This window comes from Artibeus jamaicensis, unplaced genomic scaffold, assembly GCF_021234435.1.
Source record: "Artibeus jamaicensis isolate MK-2021 breed Jamaican fruit bat unplaced genomic scaffold, CSHL_Jam_final contig_923, whole genome shotgun sequence".
Classification (NCBI taxonomy): Eukaryota; Metazoa; Chordata; class Mammalia; order Chiroptera; family Phyllostomidae; genus Artibeus; species Artibeus jamaicensis.
In genome coordinates, this window is record NW_026522014.1 from 13,081,899 (window position 1) to 13,107,901 (window position 26,003).

General features: G+C 40.1%; 2 protein-coding genes across 4 annotated transcripts in view; one reads left to right on the forward strand and one right to left on the reverse strand.

Annotated features, from left to right (window-relative positions):
• Nucleotides 1-8,877, reverse strand: part of ANKMY2 (ankyrin repeat and MYND domain containing 2) — a 34,817-nt gene extending 25,940 nt beyond the window's left edge. Inside the window, exons 1-2 of one of the 2 annotated variants that reach the window (XM_037163885.2) lie at nucleotides 8,787-8,877; nucleotides 8,307-8,665 (exon numbers count right to left, since the gene is read on the reverse strand). In XM_037163885.2, the coding sequence (XP_037019780.2) occupies nucleotides 8,307-8,373 (67 nt within the window). In that variant the 5' untranslated portion in view covers nucleotides 8,374-8,665; nucleotides 8,787-8,877. Of the gene's footprint in view, nucleotides 1-6,837; nucleotides 6,963-8,306; nucleotides 8,666-8,786 lie in introns of those variants that run through there. The other variant, XM_037163886.2, reaches the window with a different exon arrangement.
• Nucleotides 8,878-8,932: 55 nt separating this feature from the next.
• Nucleotides 8,933-26,003, forward strand: part of BZW2 (basic leucine zipper and W2 domains 2) — a 60,763-nt gene continuing 43,692 nt past the window's right edge. The window contains exon 1 of one of the 2 annotated variants that reach the window (XM_037163902.2): nucleotides 8,933-9,075. The gene's annotated coding sequence lies outside the window, so the exon portion shown is untranslated. Of the gene's footprint in view, nucleotides 9,076-13,503; nucleotides 13,580-26,003 lie in introns of those variants that run through there. The other variant, XM_037163900.2, reaches the window with a different exon arrangement.

Sequence of the window (26,003 nt, forward strand, 5' to 3'; positions counted from 1 at the left end):
CCCATCCATCAAAAGGTTGTGGGTTTGATCCCTGGTCAGGGCACATATGGGAAGCAACTAATCAATGTCTCTTTCTCACATCAATGTTTCTCTCTCTCTCTCTTCCCCCTCTCTAAAAGCAAAAACAAAAACATATCAAGTGAGGATTAAAAAAAATTTTTTTAAAGAATGTGCTAAATTCTGCAAGTCGTCCAGTCAAAGGTGGAATGCGGAATAAAGATAAAGCATGCTTCTCTCTCCCTGACCTACTTCTTAGGCAAGTCACCTGAGTGCTTCTCCCCAACCTGGAAGAGACAAAGGAATGTCTTGCAGACTGACAGAGAAATAGCTCTGCTGGAGAAATGTCAAGTGAATGACCTCTAAGCCCCTGGATTACAACAGCAGCTATTTTGTCAACAGCACACTGTCTGAGCCTGCACTGCATTCAAAGGGCTCCAGAATGAGAGGGGGAAGCCTTCAAGCATGGAAGCGGCATGGGACCTTACCCGTGCCTGTGTAGTGCAGACTTCTCAGAGCCTTTCTCAAACATCTTCAGAGAGGAATTAAAACAGAACAAAAATTCCCGCACCCCAGTTTCACTTGAATAAGATGCTTCAACTGAATCCCATTGTCCTCCAAGGAATAACAAGTTATTTTTCCATCTGATCAGGAGATGATTATGCAATAAAAGATGAATACCATAGGGATTGTGAGCATGTCTAGGCCTGCTACTTGTTAAGGAAGGATAAAGATTACAATCACAAACATTTGGCTCACAAGAAGAGACCAATAATTCTATTAAAATGTTTAGCCCAATGGCCAACAATCTAAGTTAAATCTGTCCTATTAGTGAGCAATTAAAAATGAATGAATGAATGAATGAATGAGTGAATGAATAAATAAATAAAGGGTGAGGACTGCACACACACAACACTGCATATCAGTTAACCTTTTGAAATGCAGGGACCAGGATAAGAATTTTTTTTTTTCTGAAGCTTGTGGAGAATGAAAACACACCTTGGAAAATAGATGAGCAAAATATCCAAAGAGTAAAAACTTATGATGATTTCTAATTTGGTGTTTCTAATTTAATCACATTAGTAGGAAATTGCTGATAGTCTACAATAGCAAAGAATGTGAAACAGGACTCACGCAAAAGGATTTTTACTTTTTGTCATACCTTACTGTCTATAGTAGACTCTCAAATACTATTTTGTAATTAAGTTTAAAATATTAATTGCTTTACTCTGGGAAGAAATATGTTAAATCTGATTTAACATACTCTTAAGATGGGGAGATATTGTACTATAAGGGGGATATAAAATGAGCCAACATTTACCTTCAACAGAGACAAAAATTAACACTTATAACTGATGAAAGTAATATTTAATGACTTGTTTTCCTTTTGAGAATTTCTCTAAGTTGCTCAACCAAAGAAGGGAACACAACCCACCCTGCCTCATTAGAATGGGACTGATCAACTTACCTGAACATACCAGCATTTTAGCAGAGAAGAAATGATACTAACAGTGATGTTCTCTGTTTTTGCCCTCTCTTGTACCACACTACAGGACTGCTGTGAAACGGAACCAGCCCTGTGCAACCCTCGGTTTCCTCATCGGTGCAGCAGATAGTAGTATCCATCCCATAAGGTTCACAGGGGAACTAAGGTCCTGTCCTAACGCAGGGCCCAGAGTGAGCCCTCAGTGCGTATTACCGGCTCTTGTTATTTTATATGCAGAGCAGCACAGTGTCATTTGCTGTGACATTTCTACTATCTACATGGGAACCAATGACCTCTTACCATAGCCCAAAGAGGGGAGAAACAAAAAAAACATGTGACCTTTCTGTTTCCAGCAATTCATCATATACCATGAGATCTGGGTATGTATGGTTTTCAATCATTTAGTGGGATCCCCAAAAGGGATGTTTTAAGGAATCTATATTCAAGTTAAGTACTTAAAAGACTATTTGTCTTGTTAGTTGCTATAATGTGTGTGTGTGTGTGTGTATATATATATATATATATATATATTAAACATATAAAATATTTAAAGTGTCTAAATTTTTAAAATAACAATATGCCTTTAACTGCATATAGCTATAAATGTATTTTAAAAGTGGAAACTTCTAATTATTACATACCTTGAAATGGTAAATTTGTGTAAGTGTAAAGTTTCTAAAAGTTCTCACTCACATTTATTTTTAGACTAATAAATCAGCCTTAAATTGGATTATGAACCATTGCCTAAAAATCAGAATAAGTAAAGAGCTTTTGTTTTGTAAATCAAAACAACGAACCCCATAGAGGTTGCATAACTTTCTTTGAACTCTACACTGTAATTATTAGTAGACCTGAATCTTTCTAAAACATAAAGGTACTATAAATAATGTTATTAATTCCAAGGTAACTTAGAACAGGATTTTCTTTTAATAGTCCAAAATTGGGAACAACTGAAATGTCCACCAAACTGAATGTATAAGCAAATGAAATAGAAGAAAATAAGAAACAGACTATTGGTGCAGCACAGATGAACCTCACAATCATGACGCTAAGTGAAACAAGTCACATAAAAAGAAGAGAGAGTTTATGGTATAGTTTCACCTATATGAAATTGTAGAATAGAAAATAGAGACAAAAACCTGTCAGTGGTTGCCTGAAGACCATGGTGGATGAAATGAAAGATTATAAAAAGGCATAAAGAGCCTTTTGGAGCGACTGAACTGTTCATTATCTGGACTGTAGTAATGGTTTCGTGGGTGTATATGTAAGTCAAAAACTGATTTAAGAAAGTGTACAGTTTAAGTGTGCACCACTTATCATACTTTCATCATACCTCAAAAGTTGGTAGAATAAACCTTACTATCCAAGTCTGTTCATAGCTGCTTTTACACAAGTAATGGAAAAAAAAAAACAGTGAAAACATTACTTTCTTGTTAAGTTGGCAACAGTGATTCCAGTGATTTCAAGTGCTAAACAATTAAGTAAATGGAAGATTTTAGGTTTATATCCTTAAGAAGGTTAAATTGATTTTGACATAGTACTTCCTTGGTGTCTAAGGAAAAAGATACCAGAAGTTAGAAAAATGGGTCAATCTACAAGTTATACAAGACAGTTCAATGAGATTCAGTGATTTCAATTTTCCCTTCTTAAATGTTGCAAAATGGAAGCTGTCATTAACTATGATTTAAATGGGCACATAGAAAACAGCTTCTGAGTTTCATCTGGAATTTCTTGGCATTCTAACAAAAATCAGTCCGCAGAATACCTAGCATGTGAATTCACTCAGAAGAAATTGTTCTAAAAGTGTCTAGTCCTGGCTGGTGTGTCTCAGTGGATTGAGCGCCAGCCTGGAAACTGAGAGAGGGGTTAACCGGTTCAGTTCCCTGTGAGAGCACAAGCCAAGGTTGTGAGCCAGGTCCCTCCCCCAAAGACCCGTTGAGGACATGCGAGAAGCAACCCATAGATGTTTCCCTCCCTTTCCCTCTCCCTCCCTTACCATCTCTCTAAAAGTAAACAAAATCTTTCTCTATGAATTAATGTGTCCAGAAACACTGTGCATTATTCTCTAGACTGTAAGTCCCACTTACAGTCTGCTTAACTTCTGGCGGGTAGTTAGTGACTGGCAGGAAGAAGGCACTCAAAACTTTGCTGAGTTTATTTCCCATTGCACAAGATGGGAGGCTACAATTTGGCTAAAACTGTACTGTTAGTTCCAAGTACAAGTATTTACTAATCCAATGCTCCTCAAAGTTGAGAAATGTAGTAAAGGGGAAACGAAGTACAAACACCCATTTCTTTAATGCTTTGAATGAGTATATATATAAACTTAAATAATCTTTATTTAACTATTAATCAAAAATTATTTTATAGCCTTGGCTGGTGTGGCTCAGTGTATTGAGCACTGGCATGCAAATGAAAGGGTCACTGGTTCAATTCCCAGTCAGGGCACATGCCGGGGTTGTAGGCCAGGTCCCCAGGGGGGCGTGTGTGAGAGGTAACCACACACTGATGTTTCTCTCCCTTTCTTTCTCCCTTACCCTGTGTCTAAAAATAAATAAAAAATCTTTTTACAAAAGTAGTTTATAAATTAAATGCACCAAATCAATAACATTTAAAATTAACTTGACAGATTATAATGTTTTGCTTAAATTGTCTCTAAAAGTGAATATGGTAGGGATGGCTATGGTGCTGGTTTTACTTGTTTAGTTTATTTTCAAGTTCAGTGTATTTCTAGGCCATGTGATATTTCTGTTCCACCACTTATTACTTAATGTGACATTGGGCAAGTTATCCACTTTCTCAGTTCATTGCTTTTCTTGTCTATAAAGTAAAGATTACCATATTAACACCCAACAAAAGTAGTATTTTAAATGCCTTACATATACTAACTCATTTCATCCTCGCAATAATATTGTGAAGTGGGTACCATTTTTCACACAAAGAATCTGATGCTCAGAAACAGTAACTTGCCCAAGGCCACGTCACCATCAAATGACTAAGATTCCAGCCCTGCATGTTAACCACCTCTCTCATAAGCTCTCTCTCTCTCTTTTTTTGTTGTTTTTATTTTTATTTTATTTTAAAAATTTTTATTGATTATGCCATTACAGTTGTTCTATTCCCCCTTCATTCCCCTCTACCCTGCACCCCCCACCCCACCATTTCCCCCCTTTAGTTTATGACCACGTGTCTCAAGTTCTTTAGATTCTATATTTCCCACACTATTCTTACCCTCCCTCCACCTATTTTCTACCTACCATCGATGCTACTTATTTTCTGTACCTTCTCCCCGCTTTTCCTCCTCCCACTGCCCTGTTGCTAACCCTCCATGAGATCTTCATTTCTATGTTTCCACTCCTGATCTAGCTGTCCTCTTAGTTTCTTTTGTTTTAGGTGTGGTTGTTAATAACTGTGAGTTTGCTGTCCTTTCACTGTTCATATTTTTTATCTTCTTTTTCTTCGATAAGTCCCTTTAACATTTCATATAATAAAGGCTTGGTGATGATGAACTCCTTGAATTTGATCTTATCTGAGAAGCACTTTATCTGCCCTTCCATTCTAAATGAAAGCTTTGCTGGATAGAGCAATCTTGGTTGTAGGTCTTTGGATTTAATGACTTGGAATACTTCTTTCCAGCCCCTTCTTGCCTGTAAGGTCTCTTTTGAGAAATCAGCTGACAGCCTGATGGGAACTCCTTTGTAGGTGACTGTCCCCTTAGCGCTTGCTGCTTGTAGGATTCTCTCCTTCATTTTAATCTTGGCTAATGTAATTATGATGTGCCTTGGTGTGTTCCTTCTTGGGTCCAACTTCCTTGGGACTCTCTGAGCTTCCTGGATTTCCTGGACGTCTATTTCCTTTGCCAGATTGGGGAAGTTCTACTTTATTATTTGTTCAAATAAGTTTTCCAGTCGTGGCTGTTCCTCTTCCCCTTCTGGTACCCCTATAATTCAGATGTTGGAGCATTTAAAAATGTCCTGGAGGTTCCTAAGCCTCTCCTCATTCTTTTGAATTCTTGTTTCTTCATATTTTTCTGTTTGGTCATTTTTTTCTTCCTTCTGGTCCACTCCCTTGATTTGAGTCCCAGTTTCCTTTCCATCACTATTGCTTTCCTGTGCATTTCCCTTCATTTCAATTAGTTTAGCCTTCATATGTTCCTCTAATTTGTGACTAAAATCAACCAGTTCTGTGAGCATCCTGATCACCAGTGTTTTGAACTGTGTATCTGAAAGTTTTGCTATTTCTTGGTCACTTAGAGTTATGGGCTCTGGGGCTTTGAGTTCTTCTTGAGCCATTTTTGGTCTGTTCGCACACGTTAAGTATGAGGAGCGGAGCCTTAAGTGTTCACCAGGGCAGGGCCACCCAGGTCCCTGGGTTGTGACGAGGTATGTAGGGGCGGGGTCAAAGAGGGACAATGGCAGTTCCCTCTGCTGCTTCCCACCTCTGGGGCCTGCACGGTCTGTCTTACTGCTCATTCCTTCGCTGGTTTATCTGTGCGCAAATGTGTGACCGTGGTCAGCCTGCTGCCTTGCGCCCTCACTGGGTCCACCCGTGGCAACCCCACACCTGAGATCCGCCAACTGCCACCCGCCACGCACCTGGGTCGGTCTGACCGAGTTTTCCTGCGCAACCCCGTTTAGCCAGTCACTGGCTCCACCTCTCTTACCAGTCCGGCTGTAGACTTCGTTGTTATCAGACTTCCGAAAAGTTCAATTTTCTGTGTTTTGGCTGCATTTTCTGTTACTAAAATTTTGTTGTCTTTAAACTTGGTTGTGTGAGAAGGCAGTGTTTCCACCTACGCCTCCATCTTGGCAGAAGTGTTTATTTTATTTTAGATGGAGGGGAGGGGAAGAAGAAAGAGAGGGAGAGAAACACCAATGTGTGGTTGCCTCCCACATGCCCTATAGTTGTCTCTCTTAACGTCGTAGTTTAACAATAATTCCTACCTCATCAGGATTAAATCCATCAATACATGTTAAGTGTTAATAATTATGACTGACTCACTAACATTTAGTAAAAGTTGTCTATAATGGTCATTTTCTCATATTCCCCATTACTTTTGAGCATATAGTGAAGTCAAATGTCCCTTCACTTGACAAGAATGCAATACACACTAAGTCCATCTCAGCTCTTTTCTCATCCTCTTGGGCCAACAGAACCCATGAAACACAGCATCTGCGCACTGGTTCACCTTTGACACGCACGAGGAAATACCACAGCACTAACCCAATTAAACTCACATTTATTCTCTTTTATCTTTAAAATAAAAACTGGTGGACACCTAAGAATATATTCAAGCATTCACCACCACCACCACTAACCCCTTACACAGAGACCCACTTTATAAAACTGCTCACTTGTTTGGACTTTTAGAAGAATGTAGTAGGTCTGGATTGCTTAAAAACACAAGTCGCATCTCTGGTGGATCCTTAAGTTCATCCCTGGTCTCCTTAATGCCCAGTAGGGTACCTGGCATATAGCTGGAACTCACATGTTTGCTGAATAGGGCCCCAGAGCACAAAGTCAGGGAAAAATTACCGAGAGGCAGAGCATGAAGGCTGCAGTGCCAAAAAGGTCAGTGAGAACCCTGAAGAACAAAAAAACGACACTCCCAAATCCCACAATTCCAGACAAAGAGCATTTATGATAAATACAGCTGTGACTAACTTAAAATTGATATCGGATAGGATGAGCTCGTCTCATCAGCACACCTGTTAAGTTCAGATCAGATTTTTTTCCTCTTTTCCATTTAGATTTTCCTTGTCGCTATGAAAAATAATTTGCCATATTCTCTGGGGAAGCAGATTTGAGCCTGGCTACTTAGAAACAAGACTGGAACCTGGGAAACCTTTATACTTCAATGATTGGCCTCTCTGCCATTTGAGTACACACGTGGCTTTCTCAATCTTGAGGTTAAAACCACATTATGCCCGCAGTCCAATGCACCCAATCCCCTCGCCTTGACTAAGCAGAAGCCACATAGTCACGCTGATGTGACCTGCTAGGTAACGGGACTAGCTGGGAACTCCTCTGGGACGCACTAGGCAATGAGGGGAAAACATGGCTTCTGGCTCGTCCCCCGGGCCTGCGTCTCCCTCCCTACCACACCGAGCAGCGGAAGCTGGACACGCGCTGGGAGAGTGGAAGGGAAAGCGCGAAAGAGCGCAACGATCTCCTTGCGGAGAGCGCTGGAAGGTGGGGACGCCTAGCCAAACTCCTCGCTTCTCTGAGGGTTCTCGCGGCGGCCGGGGTCCTCTAGAAGGAAGCCGGAAGGTCCTAGACGCAAAAGCCCCAAAGGGCCAAATTATAGAAATTGTTCTGTACCCTAATCAAGAAGCCTTTTTCTTAGCACCCTCCTCCCACAAGCGGGGCCGGGGACAGCTAAGGAATCCAGATCTTTCGGCCTCCGGAAGTCGAAAAGGCCCTTTAGACACCCGGTCAAGAACGTTAAACTACTAGGCCACAGTCGCCAAGGCAGACCGCGATCAAAATCACCTTAGGAGTGTTATAGAATGCACATCCCGGAGCCCACACCCCGGGGTCGCTCACTCTAATCTGAGCAGAGGCCTGTAAATGTGCACCTTCCCAAAAGCCGGTTTAGAGGATGGACCTGTCCAACCTCCGCTACCTCCCAAGAAGTGCTTGTCCCTCCCACCTCTCCGCCCCCTCCACCAGCCCCACACCAAAAGGAGAAACGCTATCTCCCGGTCCCCGCAAGACCGGAGCCCCGGGTCCGCAGGGCTGAAGTGCCCCACCCCCCTCGCCGGGCTCCGCCACGCCCCCGGGCCAGGCTGGCAGCTCCTCCGTCGCAGCCCAGCACCCATACCTTTTCCGATGACTTCCAGCAGAGCCTTTTCCTCCTGGGTCAGCTCGCCTTTCTCTATGTGAACCATTGCTCCCGCCAGCTTGAAGGTTATTTTGTTTGTCGGGTAGTATTAGAAAGAAACGCGGTGTCTATGTTAGGAACCCTAGCCGCACTGGGGCAGCTCCAGACCAGAACACCGCGGAAGCGTTCGAATTCTCGCCGCTCTTCGCGGGCTGGCGAGCAGCAGGCGAGCTCCGGCGAGCCGAGCCGGCAGTCTCCGCAGGCCCAGCGGCAGTCACCGCCCCCTTGGGCCAGCGTCATTGGCCCAGATGGTGGGGGCGGTTCAGGAGGCGGCAATCAGAGATTCCCATTGGATCAGCCTGGGAAGAAAAAAACAAATGGCGAAAACCAGAGGGGGGCGTTAAATTCCTCTTACACGTTTCCCACCCCCATTCTGTCAGCTTCACCTATTTAGGGACAGGAAACATTTAAACTCTCTACCTGTAACTTCCGTGTCCGGCGATGGCGGCATGGAGCGGGCAGAAGGGTCCGGCTCTAGCTAAGCCCCCTCCATTTTCTCTGGAGTGGAGCGGCCCGGGCCAGGGGCGGGCTGGGAGGCGGGGAGGGGCGGGGCGGGAGGCGGGACTGCGCCGGGCGCCGTGTGTCGATGTCAATGTGTCTGTCCTTCACTCCTCCATTGTCTGCGGCCGCCACTGCTGCCGCTGCCACTACCGCTGCCGGACTCGCCGCAGCTCTTAGCCTCGCGCGTCGCCGCTACCTTCTTGGACAGGTGAGAAGCTACTTAGGTGGGGCCGGGGTAGCCGGGAGGGCTGCGGAACCCGGGTCGGTCGCTCCGCAGGGGGCTTCCACTCGGGCCGTGGCTGGCCGGGAGGAAGCATGTGCGTGCTGGGGCAGCTTCCTGCCTCTCGGTGGGGAAGCATCCCCCTGGACCACATTAACCTTCTATACCACTTATCAGTGCCTCCGAGTAAAGACCCGCCACTCGCCACATTTCGCCGCGCGGGGAGACTCTGGGACCGCGAAGGGGTGGGAGCCCGCCACGCGGTGGGAAGTGGAGGGGGCACATCGTCTCGTGCGTGGTACCGCCAGACGCGGCTTCCGAAGGCCCGGGCTGAGGCTCCGAGCTCTGGGGGTTGGGGTAGGGTGGGGAGGGAGAAGGAAGTTACCTTTTGGCAAGCCTCCCCCTCACCACCACCATACACGCGCGCACTACTTGTCATCTCCTCTGTCCTCTGTGGGAGCTGTAGAAGAAAACCGGATCTGATTCACCTTATGGTGCCTGCTAAGGATGTTTGGAAGCAATTTACACTTGCACTAATACTTGGTTTCTGAGAGAACCTGGTATGAGGGGGGAGGAAGGACCTCACGGCTGTGCTAGAGTTCCCAGTCTCTTTGTAACTCTTATCTGGAAATTTATGGAAACAGGGAGGTAGGAGGAAGGGGACAGTGATTAAATAGGTGTTGCTTCCATACATAGCGTTAGATTAGCCTCTTAATCCAGTCTTCACTCAACTGTAATACTTAGTAGACTGGGGCTTTGACCATAGAACAGCTAGGGGGTAAATACTAGTGTGTACCTTCTTGTGCTCGGAAGCAAGACTTGCTTGCTAGTATGAAGGCAGTCATCCCTCTAAGGCGCACATCCATAACATATTTACAGCATCAATAAACGCTTCTTTAGAAATGAGTGTGTACATTATACTGTTGTTTCTCTACAGACTAGTATGATGTTTTTCCCAAGACCCATCTGCTTCAAAGAGAAATACTTGAATAATTATCTCCTTGGTTTTGTTAAGTGTCCCCACCACTCTTTCTTCCCACAGTGCTGTATTATGAAGTGAAATGCATTTTCCTTTGGCCTCATGCCCTTTTTTTTTTTTTTTTTTTTTTTTTTTGATGCATTCACCAACATTTCCGAAATCCTGGAAGATGTTCATCATTATTTCCTGCCTTTAACAAAAATCTTTCTTAAACCCCAGCTATCTTCTTTTCGAAACCTCCTTCATCTTTACAGGCTGGGGCAGATCTGAGCCAGAACATCTCACATGAAAATGGTTTGAAATTATTCATCTCAATGTATAACAAAGAAACTTTTGTTTGATGATGCTTTAATAATGATGTGACTGTTCAAACATGTAGTAAGACTTGAGAGTGATGGTCTTTTTTAACATTTGGAATGCTGTTACTGCTGCCATCTCAATTGATTTTAAAACATAGTACCATAGGGAAGAAACCCACCTAAAAAAAATGCTTGCAGAGTAACTTCCCCTAACATGTGACTTAACATCTTACAGCAAATGCATGGCCAGAATTGGGTTTTCATTGACAGTACTTCCATCTCTTGTGCCAAATCTGGGCCATGGTTACTTGAAGGGCACACCTGGTTGTCTCACTGAGGTTGTCAGTTCCTTGAGGATAACAACTATTATTTCTTAGTACTTTATGACACCTGGTTTGTATGTAGTAGTCCTCTGTGGATACATGACTTCAGTAAATTTACAGGAAGAACCAGAGGGAGAGAAACATTGGTGGGTTGCCTATTGCAGTGCCTGAAGCACGGACTGAACCCACAGCCTAGGCATGTGCCCTGACTGGGAATCTAAAAGGCTATCCTTCACTTTTTGAAACTTAGATTTCTAGAAACAGATATGTAATGGATAGTGTTCATCAGGTGGATTACTTAATCATTTTGTACAGTGTAAATATTTAATGTGAGAATAAGAGTAGCTAATGAGCACGTCTTAAACTTGATCAAGGAACTTCTCTTACACTAAGAATATACTAAATCAGATAAATTTTGTTGACAGTAAAGTAGCAACTACTTATTATTTAGTCTCTGCCAGGTATTCTACCAGATGCATTGTGTAGGATTCTTTTCATTATTGTTATAGAGACCGGGGTAGCCAGTATTATCTGTTTCTGCAAATAAGAGGACAGAGATTAAAAGAAATTAATTTGTCCACACCCCACAGTTAGGAAGAGTCAGAGCTAGAATGAAACCTAGATCTGTCTCCAAAACTTTTTCCCTTTTCCCAGTTTTCTGTCTATGTGGCTGACAGTAAGGAAGAACTTAGACATTTTTTTAACTCATAAGCAGTCATATGGTTCAGCATGCCAAAGGGACAAAAGTCTCTCTCACCTGTCTCCCAGTTCCTCTATGCCCTACAAACAATGACATCTATGTGTATTTATCTACATACTTGTATTTGTAGCTTTTATATATATGTTTCCTTTTTGTTTTGTTTTGTTTTTTTTACAGAAATGGGAGCATACTAACACTGTTCCACACTGTGTAATAGAATCTGTGTGATGCTTTGTTCTCTCTTATATTTTTCTCTTCACCTTTTTAAAAATAATGGTTTCTAAAATGTCTGAAATGTCCCCTTGTCGCTTTACTACTATCCCTCTAGATCTCCCCTGGCCGTCGCAGTTGATTCCTAAGTAGCCTGCTTCTTGCTCACCTCACCCCATCCAGCTAATTCATGGCACCACCAGTTCAATAAACACTGGGCACCCATCGTCTGCCCCAGAGTGAGACATACTCTGTAAGGACAGAACTGATTCACTTTAAATGTGTAGATGGCTTTTCTCTGGACACAGAATAGAGGCTCAGTTCTGGCCTGGAAGGCTCCAACTTCTGGTCCCAGCAGGCATTTCCAGCCAGCCAGCTCCTCCCACACACTCTGCTGTAAGGTCACCACACTGCTGGTTCCCTAACATGCCAGTAATTTCCACCCGTTTGTTTCTGCTCTTCTCTTCCTGGAATGGCTGCCCTTCCCCCTTCCCCAGCTCCCTCTCCCCATATGTGAAGGACTGTTCAATTTCCAAAATACTACTTACTATAATCTCTTCTCTCCATCTCCATGATCACCTCTACTCCCCCCCCAGCTAGTGAGGCCAACAGACACCAGTGATCACTTGTATTCCTGTCCTCAGCCAGGGGTTGCAAGGGAACACCACATGTGTTCATGACACAATTATTGATATCCTCTGCAATTCTCTCCTATCTTAGGACCCTGGTGTTATACACCCCCCCCTCAAGTAATACCATTGCTTTTTCATATGGGTCCCCATAAAAATACCTAAAGCGGGCATTTTTTTTAATCCTCCACTAATTGATCAGTTACTTCCCATACATGACTCGACTGTTGATCAAACCCACAACCTAGGTCTGTGCCCTGACTGGCACTTGAACTCACAGCCTTTTGGTGCATGGGTTGATGCTCCAACCAACTGAGCCACCTGGCCAGGGCTAAAGCAGACACTTTTTTAAAACTACATTCTATTATAGCCATATTACTCTATTCGATCCCAAGTATAAATTAACTAGGGCTAATTTACCTTTGTTATCAGCAGTGTAACCCATTGTCTTGCATCTACTGTATGCTCAATAGATGCTGAGTTGAATTCAGTTTGATCTCTAAGTTATTTTAGGTGGATTTGTTTCCCTCCCTGACTAATTCTTCCTGGCAGTTGGAGGTGATTGTGGCAGAAGTTCTTTAAATGTTTTTAGTCTCAATCTGTTTAACATTCTGATGAATGCTATCAACCAAGAAAAACATTTTTTTCATGTACACATGTCACAGATTTTGCATACTGCTCTTGGATTTCCCCCTTAAAGCCCCTGACCTCTAGCTCTCTGCTGTAAGAGAATGTTTCCTCTTTACTGATGGGGAATATCTCACTTTTGAGTATCACACCTTTTTGGAGTAATGTTTTTCTTGACATTTGACTTTCTTATATTTAGGTCCTACATTTCTTGAGTGATTGGATATTTGATGATTTTAAGGAATTTTATCTTTTAGGTGTGAAAATAATGTTACACTTTAAAAGATCTTTTATCATACAGAGCTATGTACTAAATTAAATTACTTAAGGGAGGGATGATAATAACATCAAGATTTGCTTCAAAATAATTCCGTGGCAGTGGGGGACAGGGACTGAGTAAGCACAAATGGGACACTCCTGCCTGCGATTGAAGCTGGCCAATGAGTGCGTTGACTTCATTAGACTGTTCTCTCTACATTTGGATATGGTTGAAATTTTCCATAATGAAGTTTTTGAAGTAAAATTTGGAAGTATTACAACCTGTAAAAAAATTGTTGTGGTTTTTTAACAAAACATAAGAAAGTAATTTCTTTATACTTGGAGTGAGGCTTATGCAATTATTCATTTCAGTGCTAAAACGTTCACACCAAATCTACAAGAGACTGTCTTGTGAACATTTTCATAAACTGTTCACTTCACATTTCATCTTCTCCACAAAACTAAAGGTAGGTGGCATTACTCAGTGCTGTATCACAGGCTCACGAATATCTTCCTGGCAGCTGATCTTCATCTTTTTGGAAACTGACAAAGTAATTCTCAGACAAGTCTGAACAAGGGGTGCAAATACATTTAGTTTAACTGAGAAAATCAAAATGTGAATGAAGTGGGGATCTGATTTTTTTTTCTCTGTCTCATAAACCAACTCAGAAGGCATTTCCTCAAAAAAAAAAAAAGTGTACCAAAATGATTGTGAAGAATATCAGCACAATTAGGGTAAATATATTAATACTGGGAAACCAGGACCAGATTCAGGGCAGGCATGCCCATTATATCCTTACTCGGGGCTTGTTTAATTAAATGGTTATTTTGTCACTCACTTTTTGGATTTTTGCACCTTCATAACTTACGCTCCTTAATGTTTAAGTTTCTTTTATTAGGTTTTGGACTTATTAAATGTCATTGTTTCCCAGGGCCAAACTGTAAATTTTTTGTATCACTTATAACACATGTCCCCAGATTTTCTTTGAAGTGTTTTTAGAGAATATTTAATTAAGCTTCAAAGCCAAGTCTTTATAATGTCTAAGGACAATGCAGCCAATCCAGTATCACTGGCAGGTAATACTGAAGTACACATTTGTGTGTGTCCAAGTGAGACTCATGTCTGTATTATATATGTCACTGTGGAGTTCAAAACTCTAGGCTGGTGCCTCTTGTCTCCGGGTATAATAACACTGTTCCAGTAATTAAGAATGGAGAACTATCTCTGCATCAGAAGGAATAAGTGAATGAGCAGTCACCTTCCCGATAAACACAATTAAGCTGGAAAGGTGGAGTTATCTCTGGTCACATGGTTATCTATTGTAGGATTATGATAGTCTACAGACAAAGCAGCCCTTAAAACAGCATCCATCAACCTCTGAGTAAAATGTCTTCCTGGTCTGTTGTCTCATTGAGAACCTCTTCTTGTGTGGTAGGAAAAGATTATGGAAGGGTGGGAAGTGGAGTGGGGAAATGAAGGCTCCTACCTCCAGGTGGAGACTTATATTCCAAGGCTATCTCTCTTGCTTTCAGTTTCCTCATAGCTAAAACAGGGATGTTAACTGTATTTACAGGGTGACTTTGAGAATCCTTGAGGATATTCTGTGGACTACACAATGCTATGTAAAAATAGAATTGTTACTTTTAGCGCCAGTTCTATTTTTGCAGTTGGGACATACGTGAACAACATAATTATGGGCCTAGTTAATCAATCATTTCAAAGTAAAATTGTATAGACATGAGTATTTGTTATGTATGAGCATTCCTACATTTTGGAAGATAATTATTTTTAAAGGTAAAGACAGACTGTCCTAGGAGATATAATTTTAGTAATTATATCTCAGGATTGAAATTATTTTGTACATTAATAAGAAACTTGGTGTGCATTTCTTATATTCCATGAATCACAAAGGATAAGACATGGTCTTTGTCCCTACATACATGTGGTCTTCCCAGAGACAGGCCAGCCCCCAAACGACAGGGACTGAGGTAACCATCCTGCAGCTCTGCCCTGTTGGGTCAGCCCATGGGTTAGGCATCTTTGAGGACTTCTTCTTTTTTTTTAATATATTTTATTAATTATGCCATTACAGTTGTTCTATTTCCCCCCTTCATTCCCCTCCACCCTGCACACCCCCTCCCCCACCATTCCTTCCCCTTTAGTTTATGACCACGTGTCTCAAGTTCTTTAGATTCTATATTTCCCATACTATTCTTGCCCTCCCCCCTGTCTATTTTCTACCTACCGTCTATGCTACTTATTTTCTGTACCTTCTTCCCCCAAGCAGAACCATAGAAATGAAGATCACATGGAGGGTGAGGACTTCTCTTTCATGTTTAAGTGGCTGTCTTGGCTCCTGCCGATCTTTCAGCTCTAATTTCAACAATGTTGTTACTCTTCTGCCCACCCACCTTGCTTCTTGCTCCTGGAATGCCCTCCTCTACCCATTTCTGCATATTAGATTTTACGAAAAGCCTTCTCAGCTCAAAGGACCTCTCCTCCACAGAGCTTTCTCCAGTTCCCAGCCAAAGCTTGCCGCAGACAAGGGCGGAGAGCTCAGTGGAAGGGCTGATTCCTGGAGAAAGTGACATTTTGAAGCAAGTCTGAAAAGTATTGGTGAATTAGAACGGGCAAGCCAGAAAATGGAGAGCATTCAACGGAGAACAACCCCCACCCCTACCACCAAGAAAACTCTGTAAAAGATTATAACATACTATAAATATTTTAGAAGTAAATAATGGCTGTAATTTCATGGCCAACTGCCCTGGAAATAGAAATTATTTCATTCAAAGCCACGTTTCCCTCAGTATATCAACTTTTAAAATCATAAAAGTGGTAGAGTAGATTTTAAAGAGCACTGGAATGGTGTGTTCTTCTTCCTGAGTGGTGTATAGGATGTGATATCAAAATTCAAGGCTGCACTGAAATGGATAAACTGGTATCTTAAGAATTAATGGAAATAGGAAAGTTGGTAGTAGACATCATAAAAGAAACAGTGAAAGAAAAATAGGTACTTATTAGAATATTTTGCCCTTGAGCACAAAATGATTTGAAATAATCTGAAAATAGCTGACATATAAATAGCTGAAACACCTAGAAAATGAATAGGAAATTCTTTGTGAAGTTTATTTTGCAAATGAAGTGTCTGCATAGATATGCAGACGGGGAACCTGATCTTTACCTAAAAGGAATTGCAGTTCTTGTGATTCTCTTATTTTGACTCTTTTACAATTGGACTTTTCCCTTTTTTGCTACTTTTGTAGATAAACGTAATAAAGACATTGCTGAAGCAGTTAAACCTGAGAGGTACAACTCAGGGATTTAATAATCAGACTAATGCGAATCATTTTAATGCAGGGTTGTGGTTTTCATTAGTATTTTCCACAGCACTTTTTCTTTGTTAGGGAAAGGAAAAAAAAAACCTTGATGATTTAGAATAATTTTTAATTTTTTAGAAATATATAATCTACCAAGATTAGCAGAATATACACAAGAATCCTTTTCATTGTTAGCTTACTCCACGGTCTGTATTGAGGCCCTGAGTCTGTCTCTTTGGCAAATATCTTTTGGGCAGTTAAATGCCAAGTGGAGTGATGTGGCCTCTTCTAGGTTTGGCATGAGTTAAGTGAAGAATGCCAAAAAATGCTCTGATAGTCACATTTGTAAACTATCTTCTTTGAAAATAAAGGTTTAGGTAACTCATTGAAGGAACCGTTCTTTTGGCCAATGCCAAGGAGACAATGCTCCTATTATTCTTTCTAGATTTTGAATATCAGATGCATTCTTTTTTTTTTAGTGTCCAAAAATAAAGAAAACAATGTAATGATTACATATAAGGAAGATTAATGCCTCCATATTAATATTAAAGACTGCAATCCTTTGGCAAGCTTTACTACTCTGAATTATGGAAATGATATTTTATTCACTTATAGGGAAAGAATAATTACTTAAAATGTGAAGTGTAAAAATGACGGTTTCTCTTTTCATATGTCAGCTTATTTTTACACTAGATGAAGACTTAAAAAATAATGGTTAGGTGTACTCTTATCTCTGAGGACTTCTAAATAAACTTCGGGAAGACCGTGGGCACTGGTGAGCAAAGATAAGGGACGTGGACCCTGAGCGCAGTGCAGACTGCGTGGTGAGCTGCTGGTTTCTGGAGTCCGTCCTCCTTTTTTGTGTATTCACACAAAGGGCTTTAATGCTTTTCAGACTAACCTCAGCGGCTTCCTGGATTTGTGATTGATTTGTGATTATTTCTAAGGAAATAAAAAGAGCATATGTTTTTTTCAGTATACGTGGTAAAAAGAATGGGGTTATTATGAACAGGAAGGAGAACCCCCAAGGTGGTGGCACCGAGGAAACTGCTGGTGAAAGGAAAGGGCTTTGGTGTAGGGGCGAGAGACTGGTTTTGTTGAAGTTGGGCTGCTGTAGGACACAGTTGGTAACTGGCTCCTGTAGAGCTAGAACCACGGTGCCACAGATTGCCTACCATTTACGTGTCCCCAGAGGCAGGGTTTTTGTTAAATCCTCTCATTGAAGACATTTTTTTTCTTAATAAAGAGTGTTATAAAACTATTTGACATTTTGGAGGTGATATGCCTATGATAATCCATCCAGTTTATCAAGTGCTAAATAGACACTAAATATGTGTGCTCTATGCTAATTTTAAATCATAAAATTTCTGAGCTAAGCAATGAAAAGCTGCCTTTGAGAATCATATAAGTAATGACCCAAGACACTGCAACAAACTTAGGCTGGCTGTTGGGCAAGTGCACGCAGCAGAGACTGAGCCGGTCAGGATCTGGCCCCGGCTGTTCCAGGTGTGTGCGCCCCTGACCAGCAGGGGCTTTTCAGCTTTTATCTCTTGCATGGGTACCACCCATGCAATGCGTGATCTCAAGCAAGTGGTTTGACATCTCAGAACCTTATTGGAGTGTTACATGAGGGTCTAGGTTTAGGTTCCTGGTGTGCAGTCACAGATAACAATTGTAAGTTAAAAAGTAAAATAAATAAATAAGTTATTAGCATTCCTATTGACTAGTCCCATAGTTATGTTTGCTAAATTAATACGAATGAAGTTTTTTCAAAAATATACTTGAGTGAGTTTGTAGTGCTGTGGTATTTGAGGTGGGTTGGTTGTTTCTTTCTCTCTTTTAAGTCTGTGTGGTCAACTCCTATAAAATTGTGTTGGGGAGTACCGTCCATACCATCAGTATACTGTGTCCCATTAAACCCTAGGCTAGGCTTGGCTTTCGTATTCCTATACAGTTCACGCTCCATTCATTGTGAAAGAGGGTTATGTGTGGTTAGTAACTTTCTGGTGTGTAAAACCCTTCAATTAAACTCCGTCTGCTAGACAGGCTTAGGCAGGTCCCCTCCTGGGAGAATGTCGGGAGAGAGGCTTGGTCGAGAGAACTCTTAAGAGAGGAAATGTTTGGATTCTTGCCTACCACCAGCTTTTAGCATCCAAAAGGTCAATTGCTATGTTGTTTAAGCAATTGCTCCAAAGCAAGTTATCTCACTGTTTAGCAGTCTAGGAGGTTGGGTTTTTTTTTTCCCCCAGAAGATTCTGTTTTCCTCTCCTGTTTGATTAAAATGCTGAGAGTCGAGGAGCACACTCTAATCATCCTTGCCGTGATAACGTAACTTCTAACTTCCCATTTGGACTAGCAGTCATAAATACTCCCATTCATCAGTTTTGGGTCTGACACAAAATCAGCCTTAGTAAACCAACTTGAGAGCAGTTTTAGGCTCACAGCAAAATTAAGAGGAAGATACAGAGATTTCCCACATACCTTCTGGCCCAGTATATATTATACATGGCCTCCCCCATTACCAACATCCCCGACCAGGGTGGCACATTTGTTACAATTGGTAAGTTTATGGATTGTTTGATAGCACATGGTCTTGTACATATTGTATGCCTGATACAAATGTTCAACTCATTTTCTGTACACACACATGTGTATTTATTCTGATGTATGCATAAACATTTCCTTAAAGGATACATAAGACAGTATTAAAGTATTAAAAAATATTACTTCCATGGAGTGGGGCTGCATTCCATGAACATGAGATCAGGAGAGAAAGATTGGGAAGTAGACTTTTTTTTTACCATTTTTGGTGCATACTCTTTCATTCTGTGTTAGTTGTTTTGTTGTTTGCTTATTTTTTTACTATCAGCATTACAGTTTAAATGAGTTGATTAAAATAACATAGAGAGATCTATATTACTAGATCTTGTTTGTTAATAAGCTTAGAACTATGTGATTAACAAATTTCAAACGAATTTGCCTCTTTGAGAAATGGTTCCGATTACGCTAACATGATGCGCGGACACTTGGCTTTGAAGGTCAGGTGCTGGAGGATGCCACTGAGTCAAGTCACATACCTGCAAGTTCTCATGCAAGACATTTTTTTAAAATTGTGCTTTGGTGTTGTATTAGAAAAGGTGATAGAAGTGGATTAAATTTTGTTTTCTGTTTGTATTCACCAAAAAGAAAAGAATGGAGGATTATACCCTTAATGTGCGCATAGTAATCATTATTGCAAATTAGAATATAGATACCTTTTGTCCATTTTTTCTCCAAATTTTCAACGTTGTACACAGTGAGATGATTTTATAAATCAGTGATGTGTAAGGAATTATTTTCTCCCCAAGTATCCTTTTTCTCACATTTTTATCGCATAATCCAGAGGTATGTATTATAATATATAAGCTTGTATGACCACATATTAGGGAGATAAATAAACATAATGGGTAACATAAAGCCATATCTTAGTAGGTATGGACTTCACAAATCCTCACCTTGCAGAATTTCATATTTACTCTGTTAATAATTGAATTGATCAGTGTATATTTTGCCCTTTGAAAAGTATATTCATCACTTTTGAACACTATATAAAAGAAGGGGTTCATAAAAATAATAATCCACAGGAGTTTTGATTAATGAAAGCATTATTGGTTTCATTTATAATTATCCTGTACTGAAGAAATTAATTTGATCAGTAAATTCTGGAATATATTTTGTTAATCAGTTACTATGTAACATTTTGTACTTATATCTATTTTTGCTTTGATAAGTCTTTTTATGACAATTTTTTATTATTTTTCAGGTATAGTTTTCTGCCTTTTTCTTCCACCCCTCCCCACCACCCAGCCCTCTCTTCCTCCCCCAACATTTCTACCCTCCCATTGTTGATAAGTATTTTTATTTTTTTAATATATTTTATTGATTATGCTGTTACAGTTGTCCCATTTTCACCCCTTTATTCCCCTCCACCTGGCAAACCATCTCCCACCCACATTCCCCCCCTTTAGTTCATGTTCATGTGTCATAAGTTCTTTAGCTTCTACATTTCCCATACTACTCTTGCCCTCCCCCTGTCTATTTTCTATCTACCATCTATGCTACTTATTCTCTGTACCTTCTCCCCCTCTCTCCTCCTCCCACTCCCCTGTTGCTAACCCTCCATGTGATCTCCGTTTCTGTGGTTTTTTCCTGTTCTAGTTATTTGCTTAGTTTGTTTTTGTTTTAGGTGTGGTTGTTAATAATTGTGAGTTTGCTGTCATTTTACTATACATGTTTTTTATCTTCTTTTTCTTAGATAAGTCCCTTAAACATTTCATATAATAAGGGCTTGGTGATGATGAACTCCTTTGATAAGTATTTTTAAATGTAGAAAAATAACAGTCAATTTTATTTAAAAATTTTAAAGTCTTTTCTTCAGGAGTCATAACTTTGTCTCTAGGTATTTGTTTTGGATTAGTAGAGATTAGAATTTTTTATCTTTAAAAATCTTGCACCTTATTTTGCATGCACACACATGTTTTCATTGTTGACTTTATTCTTTCCCTGATTGTGATCTTTCATAACATCCAATTTCATTTTATGTGCTTCCGAATCTCTCCTCAATCCGACTGTAATATAGGGGAATGTTTCCACGGCAGGAGTAACACAGTAGTGCTGGGCATGGTCAGGCAGGTCACAGTTTGCTCATGCCAATGTGTAGTCCATGTTAGCGGCAGGGATAAGAGTCCCTTCTTCTGATGTAGCAGTAAGAGCATTTTTAAAAATTAAATATCTTTTTATACACAGAGCAGTCAAATGGAAGGCATATATTAGCCAGAGTGATGTATTAAAAGCATCTTGAAATCAAGATTTGAGGGGTTTTGTTTTGTTTTTCTTTGTTTTGTTTTCCTAGAGAGTGCAATTACTACAGCAGGGTTATTTCCTTCTTCACAGATGAGCAAACCTGAAGGGTTTGAAAGTTGGAGTGCCTCTCTCTGTGGCAAGCTTTATTTCTAAGCAGTTGTGGAATGCACAAAAGCCCTGTGTTGGTCAGGTTCCCGGAACTTTTCAGCTCCCTCAACTGTCCCACTTGCCCAAGTTCATTTATTCCATGGTTCTACACATACATATTAACTTTTACTTCTGAACCATTTGAGAGTAGGTTGCATACACTTTGCCTCTTATTATATACCTTGCTAATTCAGTGTGTGTTTTCTAAGAACAAGATACTTCTTTTACAGAATCACAGTACAAGAATGAAGTTCAGTGAATTTAATATAGATACCATACTTATTATTACTGTGGTCAATCTGATATCAATTACCCCAATAGTGTTATATATGTATACCTACAAACATATGTATGTATCTCTCCACATGCTTTCACACACCCCCCAAGACTGCATGCTACATTTAGTAACATCCTTTTGGTTCCCTTTTTATCTGCAATAGTGTTTGGGTCCGTTTTGTTTAAGACAGTGACATTTTTGAAGAATGTGGGCAAGTTGTTTGGAAAATGTCTCTAGATATGTATTTGTTTCCTTGTGCTTAAATCCAGGTCAGGAGTTTTTGATTTTAATATCGCATAAACAATGCTCTGTGCTAGGTGTAAACCATCTAGAGGCATTGGATGCCTGTTACCTCTTGGTTAAGGTATCTTGATTCTCCACTATGTGTAGTCACTGTTTTCCCTTTTGTAATGTATGTATGAGGCCACATAAATGTCCCATTTATACATTAGGAGACTTGGTGATGATCACCAAGCACCCCTACACCCACACACACATGTGTGTGTCAGGGTGCACTTAGCATACACTGATGCCTCTTGCATGAATCAATTTTTTATGTAGTGATTGAAAAGTGGTGATTTTCTGACTCTGTGTTCCCCCCTCCATGATTAGACTCCTGATTAGACTACTAATCAGCAGTCTCCTTAAAGAAAAGGTTTCCTTCTGCTCAGTTACTCCTCTTTCCCTCATGCACACATAAATTTGCTGCCTTTAAAATGAATGTTATGAGTATGGGCCTGTGGATTCTTATTTTATTTATTGCGTTGTTATCTGATGCTGTCCTTAATTGTTTTGGTACTCACATTGTTCCAGGTTATGGCAGTGAAACTGTCCTCAAGATGGTTCCTATGTTGCTTGATCTATTTTGATTTTTTGATTTTTGTTTATTGTTGTTCAAGCACAATTGTCTCCCTACACCCCAGCCATCCCCAGCTCCCATTGTCAATCCAACCCTGCTTTGGCTTTGTCCATGTTTTTATTTTTTTTTAAAGCAATGCTGCTGTATCTTCTAACACAAAATGTTCCAGTATCATTTTGAATCTTCCCTGTTTCAATCTTGGAGTCAGCCATTTATTTATCCAAGAAACCTTGGATTCTATTAGTAGGATACTTATTTATTTAAGATTTATTTATTTATTTATTTATTTATTTATTTATTTGTAGAGAGAGGAGAAAGAAGGAAACATCAATGTGTGGTTGCCTCTGAGGCACCCCCTACTGGGGACCTTGCCAATGATCCAGGCATGCGCCCTAGACTGGGACTCTGACCAACCAGTGACCCTTTGCAGGCCAGCACTCAATCCTCTGAGCCACACCAGCCAGGACAGTAGGAAATGATATTTAGATCCTATAACATATTTCTTTTTATTCACAAATAATATTACTACGACTTCTGGAATTGGTTTGGGCTTAAGACAGTAAAGGATTTTTTTATTTAAATGCATACATATTTCTAATTTTAAGTTATATATACTTATATTATAGAAAATATAGACAAGTAAAATCAGAGGAATAAAATCTCCCCTGAACCCACTGCTCATGTTGACCACTGCTGAATGCTAATGTATTTTATGTAACTAAGATCATATCATATATGTGGAATGCTTTTTTTTTTGTTTCTACTTAGCATGATTGCTTTCTCCAATTAAAAAAATATTTTTTTCAGTCATATATTGCATTTTAAAGTTTATTTTTTTTCCTCATCTTTTTATTTTCACTACTGCAATATTGGGAAGTAGGAAAAGTTTGTGTATGGTACTCAGCTTCTTCTTTCCATACTTCCCTCTCTAAATCTCAGGTGGTTGCCCATTTTCTGCCCTCCCCATGGATATCAGAGGATCTAAAATTATCAATGTGGAAGTACATGAACTAGTATCAAAGACTGTGGGAAGGGTTTGTTTTGTATTCTAAATATACTTTTGATTTTAGTTATGACAAGCTGCTCAGTGATAAATTCATGTGCTTTAAAATTGACGTCAATGTTTGGCAAACAGAAGCAAGTCATTCAAGGAAATATCTGCTGTTTACTGCTCTGGTATGCTTAGACCTGTACGTACATTTTTTAACTCTTGAGAGCAATGTCTGTCTCTGGTTTTGCTCAACATTGTTTCCTCTTTAGTGCAGGGTTTTCCTGCTTTGGTGCTATTGAAATTTTTGAGCAGATAACCGTGTTGTTGGGGCTGTCCCGTGCATTGTAGATTGTTTAGCAACAGCCCAGCCCTCTGCCCACTAGATTCCAGTAGACATTGCCAAGTGTTCCATGGAGAACAAAACAACCCTGATCTAAGACCACCGCTCAAGTGCAGTGCCTGACACACAATAAGCACCCCCAAAATCCTTGATAGATTGATAAATATACTTGAACCACAGCCAGATGTTTCCTTGTATTGTATCACCATTTCCTCTAAATTATCAGAATTTACAATTTGAAATATTGTAAGTATGCAGTCACTATCAAAATTCCATTGTCTTGTAGCCAAATATTCTAAGGGTCTTATCTGGAAGAGAGGTTTTAGAGCTCTTTGCTTATTAAAATACCCCAAATCATTGTATTCAAGGGATGGGTTTTCTAAAACCCAAAGTACGCTACAGTGGATATAGTGTATGCATGTTCTCTCTCAGTGAGAAACAGAATAACATGGAGCAGTTAGACCACCTGAGAGTTGAGTGAGCCTGGTCCGTTGTCGCGGGAAGGAAGGACCTGGGGAGGTTCCACGTGGGGCTAGTGGCGGAGCCCAGGGAAGGAATGTGCGTGCCCTCGAGCGGACTTCTGTGTCTGTGATGAGGTGGCACATTAATTCATAAAATGTAATGTGGCCGATATTTCTGTTTTTATTAAAAGACAAGCAAAAAGTCATTCAGAAATAAGAATACTGATGAGTTTAAGGTGTGATACAGTTTTGGCAATATTATAATAAAAACTTCCTCATGAGGCCTTCTGTCTTCTTGAGGCAGATTTAGAGGAACACAGTTGAACTTAGTGGCCTTACTCTCACAGCACAGTTCCTTGGAGCTTTGGTCATTCTTTCCTTGTAAGGTAGTTGCTCACGGTTTGTTTCCACTGTTAATGTCTCACTGGAAAATACAGTTATAAGTTTTTGAGGACAGAACTGTTATATTTCATGGTCTTTAAGAAAGATCCTTTCTTTTATATTGATGAAGATAAGAATGAAGGGGATATGAATATAACAGCTATATTTTTGTATTAAAAGGAATATATAATTTTATTTAGAAATGTTTTTCTATGGGCTATGTTATTTTAAAATTTTAGTGGTTTTTACAGTTATTGTAAATACTGAAACTCTCAGCCCTGGCTGGTGTAGCTGAATGGGTTGAGCTCTGGCCTGCAAACCAAAGGTCGAGGTTCGATTCCCAGTCTAGGGCACATGCCTGGGTTGTGGGCCAGGTCCCCAGTAGGGGGCACACAAGAGGCAACCACATGTTGATGTTTCTCTCCCTCTCTTTCTCCCTCCCTTCCCCGCTCTCTAAAAATAAATAATAATATATTTTTTAAATACTAAAACTTTCATAGAATTTGCTAGAAGGTATAATGAAGATTTTGTAGAGGCTGAGTGATTTTGATTATATGAGAGATTATAACAAGATCATGGTAAGGATATTAAACAAGCTAATGTTTTCCGGGCAACAAATTATGTAGTGTTAACTAAACATATATGTAGTTTATTGCTATCGAGTGTTAAAAATTTAACTTTGTAGATATCAATTTAATTAATTTTGCTTTTTGTGAAAAAAGTGATACGACAGTGTTATCAGCCTAAATGATTCCTGGATTTGCCTATAAAGAATGTCTTATGACATTTGTTCTAGTAGTTTTAGCTTTAACGAAAAAGAGAATAGTTTATAATTATGGGGATTTTTTAAAGTTTGTTCTTCTTATGGTGAATCATTTTACTCATTTGGAATATAGAATAAAAGGTAATTCTTGAAACACAACTCACCACAAAGTACTTCATGAGACTGTTGCGGTGAAGTGGCTGAATTACATTACGAGTTTTGTGTGCTGGTGTTACTATATCTTCATGAAACACTTTATACTTTGGGAATGATGTTGCAGCCCCATAATTTTTATTACCTTAGAATCAGATATCTCCCCCCCCCCCCCCCCCCCATTGTCTTAAGCAATAGTGACTCCACACAGAGAATCTCACTTTGAAGTTTGGTCCATCCTTTTTTCTTTTCCTGCTATAGCCATGTAGTTTTTAAATTTGGGCAAAATTCTCTTCAGAGCTCCTATTGTAGAAAACTATTAATTAAAAATGTCTATTGTGGGGTGTACTTTCACCTTT